General features: G+C 60.9%; 1 protein-coding gene across 1 annotated transcript; it reads left to right on the top strand.

Annotated features, from left to right (window-relative positions):
- The first annotated feature begins 7,605 nt into the window (after positions 1-7,605).
- Positions 7,606-9,367, top strand: LCN9 (lipocalin 9). Its single transcript, XM_012654725.1, has 6 exons — positions 7,606-7,710; positions 7,830-7,966; positions 8,263-8,336; positions 8,778-8,888; positions 9,150-9,206; positions 9,348-9,367. The coding sequence occupies exons 1-6, from the start codon at positions 7,606-7,608 to the stop codon at positions 9,365-9,367; spliced, it is 504 nt and encodes a 167-aa protein (XP_012510179.1).
- The last annotated feature ends 530 nt before the right edge of the window (positions 9,368-9,897 follow it).

The following is a 9,897-nucleotide window of genomic DNA, read 5'->3' as shown; positions in this document are numbered from 1 at the left end:
TCTCCGATTCCCGTTGCACGGAAACGCTCCGTCACTCAGTTGGCAAGCCTGAGGCGCTTCTCTCGCATAACTCTGGGATATTTTGCAAGTAGGAGAAATGACTTTAAGACTGAGTCCCTTTCTGACATTCTCAGAAGTGTCCTTAGCCACAGATACTTCCTTATTGGATTCCCCGGGGCTGGACTCCGTCCAAATCCAAACACCCGGGCCAAACTTCACTACAAACGTGGCATGAACAAGGAGGCGCCTCCGCAGCCCACTCCCAAATCCTCCCAGCCGCACACCACGTGCACACCGACCCGCATACACGCAGACAGGGGACCCCACTCTGCTTTCCTGTGCCCCAGCTTTGCTCTCCGGTTTGCAGAACATTTATCCAGCAGAGACTCTTGACAGCAGAGCTGCCCTTTCTGTAGAGAGGTTCGCCAGGCAGTGCTCGGGGCGCCCGTTAAGTCTGGATTGAAGACAGGCAGTGAACCATTTTTCAGCCGGTGTCTCGAATCTTGCACGGGACATACTTCTGCTAAAAACGATTCATTGTTTATCTGAAACTCAAATGTAACTGGACACCCGGTATATTTGTTTCCTAAACTTATCAACCCTACCAGTAAATGATTCCTTATTCTTTAAATAAATGAAAAAAATCATTTAAGTTTTGAATTTGAATAAAGGCCTTTTGCAATTTGAATAACAAAACTTCCAGAATTAAGATCCATTTATTTACTCACTTTTTAACCAAATAATTACTGAGGATCGACTATGTGCCAGGCTCGACGCCACCGTTCTGGGGCAGATGGTGAATCTGCGCTGCGGATTCGTGTGCGGTTCACTGTACCCTGCCGAAGACAGCCCATAATACCACCAAACAAATGCTCGTTGGGCGGCGACGCCATTCCGTCAGCTGCCGTCCCCAGGAGCAGATGTGAGACATACACAGGGACCAAAGCAGTGGGGTTTGTTTTTCCTTTTGTATTATCTATTTTTATTTACTTCCCCTTTTTCTGTTTTAAGCAGCTTTATTTGTAGAGCAGATTCGTGCAGCGCGGGGACTTCCAGACTGGCCTCTCTCACTCAGCAGGACGCGTTCGGGGCTCCTCCGTGTCCTGCAAGGGCTGGACGGCGCGTTTCTTTTCACGGCCGAGTAGTATCCCGCGCGTGGACGTGCGCAGTTTGCTCCCAGTCCCCGCCGAAGGGCGGCTCGTTAGCTTCCAGACTGCGGCACTTACGCACAAAGCCGCGGTAAACACCTTGTCCACGGTTTTGTGTGGACGGAAGTTTTCCAGTGGGTTGGACACACACCGGAGCACAGGGCTGGTCGTGTGGAAGGTCGTGGGGAGGAGTCGGCCCAGGGGACACACCCACCGCGCCGTTTCCCGCCGCGGCTGTGCCGGCTGCGTCCCCACCAGCAATGGGTTTTCAGACTTCAGATTTTCAGACGTTGGCCATTCTAAGGAGGATGTAGCGTTACCCAGTTGTTTTAATTCGCAATTCTCTAACGACGAATGATGCGGAACATCTTTTCGTATCTTGTTTTTCACTGTGTCTCCTCCGGTGACGTATCTGTCCAGTTCTTTCACCCATTTTTGTAACTGAGTCGTTTGTTTCCTTATTGTTGGGTTTTAAGAGCTGTTTGCGTATTTTCGGTGTGAGTCCTCTATCAGATACGTGCTGTGCAAAGGCTTAATTGTTAAAGACCTTACCCCTCACGATGCAACTACTTGTCAAACGGCGCCTGGAAACACCGCCTTGCTCCGCAGGAGCGTGTGAGGTGGGGCAGGAATTTGAATTTTCCTAGACAGCGTTTAGCAGGTTGGCAGATCTGCCCTCCGGTACACGTGTGTGCATCTGGCAGGCTGATTTCAGTCTTGTTTACATTAGACGCGAAGATGGGACCTCGATAAAGTTTATAATTTATCTAAAATAGCACTCTCCCCTTGCTTAATGTTCCGTGACGTTTATGCTATAAAGTGCGATGCCGCCGACATTGCATCTCACGTTCGTCTCTGTTCTCGGTCCGCCCCACTGGCACGCGGAGCTCCCGAGGGCAGGGGCCGTGGCCACTCCACATCCCCCACCGAGGCCAGAGACTGGCCCCGAGAACATTAATCATTGTCGAATGTTTAAAACCAAAAGAATTAAAATATGTATACTTTGTCCCACAAAGAGCAGGTAACTCCTGATTGATTTAGAGACTGTTACTAATATTTTTGCACAAAACTCAGCAGTTTACATCATCTCTGCCAATTGCTAAAGGTCGTGATTCATCAATATTTCATATTTACCTGAAATAACGGTCCACCAAGATCAGTGATACAACAGATGAGATCAATAACAGCATTCTTCTTTTAGAATTCATTCTCTCCTGGGGAAAAGGGAGAAAAAAGTAGATTTTAAGCAGTAAAAAACTACATCTTTGTGACCTTCTAATAATAGATTAATGAACAGACTTTCGGACACCAACCTAAGGGTGTGCTTCCAGAATGTTCGGCCTTCGGGATGTGTGCGAGGGAAGCCTCTGCTCTACCTGAAGTACTTGCGGAGCCTCCACGGTGCTGGCTGCTCCTCGAGGCTGGGCACGTGCCCTCGACTGTCCCCTGCGCCCCCGAAGTCGGCCTCGACGGGGTAAGAGACGCACCGTCTCCGCGGCGGGCTGTGAACATAGAGCGAGGTCTTGGTGAGGACTCTTCCTGGACTGGGAGAGAAGGTATTTTGACCCACAAGTTGACTTTCATTCTTTTTTCCTCACAGAGATAGTAAATGGATAATTGGTTCCAAGATCGCGCTAGTCTCAAAGAGCGCGAGTGCTCTCAAAGGCAGGGCCTTGCGAGCAGGGGGAGAAGTCTCACTGAAAGGCCTTAAGCTCTCAAATGGACTTTCTGGCTCCAGCCAGGACCCTGAGCTGGCGCGGGAGTTCCACGTGGATGTCTGTGCACGAGCCGGGGGGCGGCCGCCTGAGTCCCGTGCTGAGGAAAACGGGCTCTCTGGTAGCTCATGTCCGCTCATTTCGCAAGCACGAGGCCTTAGCTCTGCGCTGGCCGGCGCGGCAGCCACCAGCCGCACGTGGCCCCCGAGCCTGGGACTGAGGGGCCACACGTGTGCAAAACACACGGGGTCCTGCGGACAAACAGCGAGACACAAAAGAATTTAAATAGCTCGCTCATAATCTTACGTTGAAATGCTAACAATCTGGGGAGTGTCGTCTGCATAAACTGTGCAAAATAAAACTAAACTATGAGCATTTGTTCACTGGTTTCTTTTTACCTTTTATAACGTGGCCACTGGGAAGGCGGACATCCCACATGTGGCCCACGTCACATTCCTACCGGGCAGCTGTCTGTGTGAGGCCATCCTGGGCGGGCTTCAGCTGGGCACAGTCTTTGTGCTCCTGCGATTGAAACTGACCACCTTTTGAATTCAAGATCATCCGAAATGCCACACGAGGGGTGAAGACAGGCCCATTGGCCAGACCCTGTCGGCGGCATGCCCTCCTCCCTGGCCTACCCCGATTTACCGCTCCCCCGAGCTGTGCTCCATCCCTCGGCAAGGGTCCCCGTACCTTGGGTTAGGGGGATGAGGAGGGACGGCCAGCGCCGGCCCAGGAGGACAGGTGCTTCCCAAGCATCATGTCTTTGGGTCTTGATCAAAGACCCTGGTGCTCGGGTCTTCTGTTGGTGGTGACATCACCAGACTCCGTGGACAATGCGAGCATCACAATGATGCAGGTTCTGCCTGCAGGTTCTGCAAAGTCCCTGCGGGAGCCCTGGGGGCAGGTGCGTGGGAGACACAGGCAGAAACTGATGGCAGCAAACACCCCTCACCTGCCGCCTCACCTGGCGGGGCCTTGGGCGGCACCTCCAGGGCCCGAGGGAAGCTGGCCCTGGGCGCGGGGCCAGCCAGGGACGGCCCTGCCAGCCACTGTGGGCCTGGGGTCCTCCCACCTTCCCCGGTGGCTGTGTCTACTCCCATCATTCCTTCCTTCCTTCCTTCGCTCAGGGCTTTCGCGTCTATTGAGACTGTCTTGTGACGGACCCAGCCGAGCCCTGGACCCCGGGGCCCCGCCCACCCCCGCTTCATGCAGCTTACGGTCTGGGGGTGAAGGCAGATTTTGAATAAGTCAATGGAAGACCTTTCTTTTTTTTTGTTAAAGGCTGGTCAGGTGAGGCGGTGGGAGTGGACAAGGAACACAGGAAGCGGTAGCTGGTTGTGATCAGCTAGTTGCAAACACCACCGCGCTCGACCCTCCGGGAGACTAACTGTTCCCAACACAGAGACCGAGCGGGGGCAGTGACGGATGGTGGGCAGGGAGTGTGCCGAAAGGGTCCGCTAGCGGCGAACATCTCGGGGAACCCCTGCACCGAGCAGACCTGCGTTAGGGGGCCCAGCAAGGGAAGGGGCAGAAGGAGCCACCGGTTGTACCTCGGGTGACGAGGATGGCCACTGCCCTCGAAAACCCACCTGCTAGATCTTCCGCCTGCGTCTGGAGAGAAGGGAATTATCGCACTCAGAGACGCCCGTCTGAGCTCTACTCTGTTCCAGCAGAAAGGAAACTGCAGGACGCAGGGAGCCAGATGCCAGGTGTAGCTGGTGCCACACCTGCGTCTAGCTGGTGCCGCAGGTGGGGCCATCTGGGCCGGGAGGATGAGCCCCAGTCTCTGGCTGCCTGGATGTTGAGAGGTCCCTGTCCAGCTGCTGGGCGGCCCATCTGCACGGCGTGGAGGGCGCGTCTGTTCGGAGGCCGCTCCAAGGAGCACAGTCCCAGGCAGGCCGGGCCCACACCCAGGGCCGTCGGCAGGGGGGCGGTCACTCAGGCCCACTGCCCTCTGCAGGCCGGTGGGGTGAACAGAGCCACCCTGCCTCTGCTGCGCGCATGCTTCTCCAGGCTCAGGGCCGACTCCTCCCCCACAGGCCTGGCCATGCGCCACCTCCGCATCTCTGCGCCCCTGCACCTCTGCACTTCCGTTCCCTCTGCCCTTCCCCTCCCCCTGCCCTTCCGCTCCCTCTGCCCTTCTCCTCCCTCTGCCCTTCCGTTCCCTCTGCCCTTCCATTCCCTCTGCCCTTCCATTCCCTCTGCCCTTCCGCTCCCTCTGCCCTTCCGTTCACCCTGCCCTTCCCCTCCCCCTGCCCTTCCCCTCTCCCTGCCCTTCCACTACCCCTGCCCTTCCCCTCCCCCTGCCCCTGCCCCTGCCCCTGCCCTGCTTGCTCCGTGGCAGCCGCAGTGCCCACGTCCTCGTGCCTGGAAAGTTCTTCCCGACCTGTCACCATCTACTGTCTGTCCCGTTGCTCGGTGGGCGTGAGAACGCTTGTCGCTGCCCTGCGGGAACGTGGCCATGGCCGTGTCAGATACACGATGTGTTTGTAGAGATATTTCTGTCATGTTTCATCATGTCGGGGCCCTCCGTCCAGCACGCAGAGCACCCGGCTTCCCACAAACCTCCTTTTAGGTTCTTTAGGAAAGATTGGCGGCGTCTGTGTACGGGTCTGGCACGATTTCTGCAATCACTGAGAGGAGATCCCGCGGCTGCTCTCCGAGCACCGTCTCCCGCACGAGGAAGCCACTGGCCGTGTGGCCGCCTCGCCAGCCTCCTTAGGGACCGAACCTGCCCCGCGGGGAGGTGCCGCCTGCATGCGCCGCGTGAGGACGATCGCGACTCTTGCTTGCTTTTCTCTCCTCTCTCTGGCAGCACCTCCCGTACAGAGCATGGAGTCGCGATGGCCAAGCTCCTGTTTCGCTCTCGTCCTGGCAGGGGCTGCTGGGACCCGCCGCGTCCGGGCTCACCGCCGGCCTTCGGTTGCACCTTACCCAGCTGAGAGCAGAATCGTGGGCGGCCGCACTTCCTCGTCACGGTGGTGGCTGAATTTTGTTAAAATGACTTTGGCTTCTCAGAAATGATTATGAAGCCTGGGTCACAGGAGGGGCCCAAAGGACGGACGTCCACGGCCCGGGCAGGGGGTTTGTCCCGCCGCCACCGCCCTGGGCTGTTCCACACATAGCACCCTGCAGACTCCCGCCGGGATCCCCCGCTGCCCCTCAGCTTAGAGAGAGACCTGCCCCCCGCCAGCCCTCTCGGGTCAGACGCCGGAACCCGGACACGGCAGCGTCCTCTCTCCACTGCCGAGGCGAGGAGCTGCACCGACACGTTCCCCGTCCATTCTCTTTCCCTACGGCAGTAGCTTCCACGTGGCCATGACGTGGCCTCTCCACTGACCCCGGAGACCTGGGCACCCTCAGACAGGCCACCTGGGGCCTCGAAGTTCGGGCAACTTCTCAAAGTTTTCCGATGATGGAACGGCACTGTGCCTGCCTGGAAGACCTTCCTGGGGTGCGGGAAACACCCACGTCCTGACCGGGCCAGGGGTGCCGGCCAGCGCTGCGCACGCGCACTTTCAGCCTCGGCTTCCGCCTCCACCACGACGGGAGGGACAGGCATGTCCCCAAGCCCCCACACCGGGCATCTGCGCGGCTCATGGTGGGACTCCTGCGCCCGGGGGCTTCTCCTGGTGTCAGGTGGGCTCCGCCCTATGGGTGAGGCCGCGAGTCTCCCTCTGTGAGCACGTCAATTACGGAGGCGTGGACACTCTGCAGACGTGGCCAGCTGCACCCCCGGGACTTTAGAGAAGCTGGCCAGACAGGACCCCTCCCCAGCTCACCTCCTGGAAGCTCCCACATCTTTCCAGAGACCCTCAGCCAGGCTGGCCCCAAAATGCCTTCCCCAAACTAGGACATTTGGGGCCTGTCCCTCCTGCCAGGCACTGCAGCACAGTGACACAGGTGGCCCCGCGGAAGGGGAGACCCCGTTACTGCCCAGAGCACCCTCCCCCCACTGGCACAGGAGGAGGCTCTGCTGCCCCCCACGCTCTGAGCCGCCCTGAGCGCCTGCCCGTCCTCAGCCTCAGAGCGCAGAGCCAGGGCTGGTGGAGGGAGCCGCTGCCGCGCATGGCAGGATTCCGGAATCTGACCCGAGAGGGCTGGCGGGGGGCAGGTCTCCCTTTAAGCTGAGGGGCAATGGGGGATCCCGGTGGGAGCACGCAGGGTGCTGTGAGTGGAACAGCCCAGGGCTGTGGCGGCGGGACAAACCCCCTGCCCGGGCCGTGGACGTCTGTCCTTTGGGCCCCTCCTGTGACCCAGACTTCAGCCTCCCTCCTGGGATGCTTGGGTCCAGGTGGGCCCCTGCTGCCTTGGCACTGGGAGGCACCTGCCTGGGGGCTGTGCTGGGGGCGGAAGGGGCCAAGGGGGGAGCAGGACACCCACCCTTGGTGCACAGGCCGCACGGGGGCCCTGGCAGGCTGGGAGCCGCTGCCCTGCGTCTGGACAGGATGTTGCCTCCAGTGAGGTCCCCTGTGATCACGGACACGGAAGACCCTGTGGGGTGGGACGGGCGTCCTCCCCTGCCTGTCCCGACTTCCCTGTCTGGCTCTCTGACCCTCCGGCTAGCTCTAGAACCGGCTGTGAGCGGGGGAAGGCGGCGCCCACGGAGGCCTCTGGCTGCGTTCCCTGTGGTCACAGGATGTGTGGACGGGCCAGAGGTGGGGCTGGCCCTCGGGGGCCGGAGACCGCAGAGCAGAGCGGGGTATAAAGGCCCGGCCGGGCCAGTGTCCACAGCGAGGATGGGGAGGACCCTGCTGCTCCTGCTGAGCTTGTGGCCGAGCCTCGCCGCGGCCCAGGAGTTCAACCCCCGCGCGGTGGTGCGGAGGGACTACAACATGGCCAAGGTGGGGCTGGTGCTGGGCCCCAGAGGGGCGGGGCCGGGTGGGGGCACCTGTCCTCCCGGGAGGGGCCGGGCCCACGGGGGGCCGTGAACACCGAGCATCCCTGATGCCCTCGCCCCCAGGTTGCGGGGGTCTGGCACTCGATCGCCATGGCCTCGGACGACCTGGGGCGGATCGAGGAGGATGGGGACCTGAGAGTCTTCATCCGGAACATCGAACACTTGAAGAGCGGCAGCCTGAAATTCAATTTCCGCTTCAAGTAAGCGTCTCCCGTGTGGCTGGAACTGGGGGAGCCCCCCGGCCCGGACTCACTAGCTCAGGCTCCGTGAGTGCCCGGGCCGAGCATGTGACCCCCGGGGGACAGGGGACCGAGGACCGCGGGGCAGGGTGGCAGGAGTGGGGGACTCTGCGCCACGCATCAGGGGAGACGGGGTGTCTGGCTGTGGGACGGGGCCGGGGTGCTGGGACGGGGAAGCCCGTGCCCCAGGCGCTTTGTGCCGCCCGATGCCCTGGGGGCAGCAGCTCCGCTCCAGGCGTCACACAGCCGGCTTGCAGGGTGCAGGGGCGGTGCGAGCCCGTGGACGTGGTCTGCCAGAAGACGGACAAGGACGGGGAATACTCCATTGCCTGTGAGTGGGCGGCGGATCCTCCGGGACGGCCCGTAACTCCCTTTCTCCAGGCCTTGGCCACTTTCTAGTGGGCGCCAATTTAGGGGATTTTAGGGGACCCCCGACAGCTTGACCCCAAATTGAGAGGACCTGGCCTGGCACCAGTCCCGGGGGGCTCCTGGCCCAGGCCCACGGGGAGGCAGGTGCCGTGCTGGGCTCCGAGGGGCGGGTACCCCAAGGGACAGCGGGGTCTGCAGGCCGACCACGGAGGGGGCCCGATGCCGCCGCCGCCGCCAACAGCGCCAGGCAGGAGTCCGCACCTGAGCGTGCCTCGGGCTCAACCTCCCCTCCCCCCGAAGGGCAACTTGACGCGAGGTCCTCACCTGCAGGCAGGCAGGGCACCTGTCACAGAACCCCGGGGCGGGCAGGGGTGGGGCCTTGCTGAGACGCGTCTCCACGCAGACAAGGGGGAGAACAAGGTCACCGTCCCCGAGACTGACTACCGGCTGTATGTCACCTTCCGCCTGCGGAACCTCAGGAATGGGACGGAGACCCAAGTGCTGGCGCTGTACGGTACCTGTCGGTCGCCGCCTGCCTGGGAGAATGTCAGCCCCTTCTCCTCCGCAGCCAGGCCCCACCCTGGATGGGGGGTCCCGCTGTGCCCTGCGATGAGGGGAGGTGTCCCCACCTGCTGGCTCCACCCATAGACACAGTGAGGGTGGGGGTCCCCGTCCTGCCTGAGTCACCCCCCTGAGGCTGTCCCAACACCGAGTCCCAATCTGTTCTCAGGACGGATCCCACAGCTGAACACCCCCTTCCTGGACAGATTCAAAGAAATCTGCAAAAAATATGGACTTAGTTCACAAAACATCATCGACATGACCAAGCAAGGTGGGTCCCATGGTCTTGGGCCACGACAGCTGCTGTCGTGGGAGGGACAGGCTCCGGCCCGGCCCTGCCCAGGAAGCCCGAGGGCCTGGGGGGTCGGGGGCCCCAGGAGGCCCCGTCTGAGAGCCCCATTCTGTCTTCCAGACCAGTGCTTCTCCAAGTAGCAGCGGAGCAGCCCAGGCCTCCCGTGCGTGAGCGTCCACGCGGGATGGGGCGGGGGCGGGACGGGGCCGGCTCGGGGTCAGTGCCAGAGGCCTGGGTCCCAGCCCAGGATGGACACCGGCGCCCCTCCCTCGCCGTCTGCTGGGTTTTCCTGCAGAGGGAACAGAGCACGAAGCGTCTGGTGAAAGGCGGTGTACGAAATAGCGCGGGAGGCGGGTGGAGACGGCCCTGCGGGGTGGTGGGGCCTGAGCCTCCAGACGCCGCGGCGGACTACCAAGGTGGCGCCGGGGACAGCGAGGTGTGCTTTCTCACAGGTCCGGAGCCCACGAGTCTGAGGTCAGGGGCCACAGGGCCACCCCGTTCCGGGGGCTCCAGGGGAGGCTCTTTCCTGCGTCTGCCAGCTGCTGGCCGCTCCAGATGTCCCTTGGCTGTGGCTGCATCACTCCAATTTCCGCCTCTTGCCGCCTTCTTCCCTCTCTGTCCCTGTCCCCTCCTGCAAGGACAGTTGTCATTGGGTTGGGGGCCACCCGGG

The sequence above is a fragment of the Propithecus coquereli genome, unplaced genomic scaffold, assembly GCF_000956105.1.
Source record: "Propithecus coquereli isolate 6110/MARCELLA unplaced genomic scaffold, Pcoq_1.0 Scaffold449, whole genome shotgun sequence".
NCBI lineage: Eukaryota > Metazoa > Chordata > Mammalia > Primates > Indriidae > Propithecus > Propithecus coquereli.
This window is presented reverse-complemented; position numbering and strand designations above follow the sequence as displayed.

What these genes read in the sequence shown, in the direction of transcription:
- LCN9 (XM_012654725.1), top strand. Translation starts at nt 7,606, where the DNA reads ATGGGGAGGACCCTGCTGCTCCTGCTGAGCTTGTGGCCGAGCCTCGCC. An exon ending in CCAAGTGCTGGCGCTGTACG is followed by an intron (nt 8,889 to 9,149) that starts GTACCTGTCGGT and finishes ACAGATTCAAAG; the next exon opens with AAATCTGCAAAAAATATGGA. An exon ending in CATCGACATGACCAAGCAAG is followed by an intron (nt 9,207 to 9,347) that starts GTGGGTCCCATG and finishes TCTGTCTTCCAG; the next exon opens with ACCAGTGCTTCTCCAAGTAG.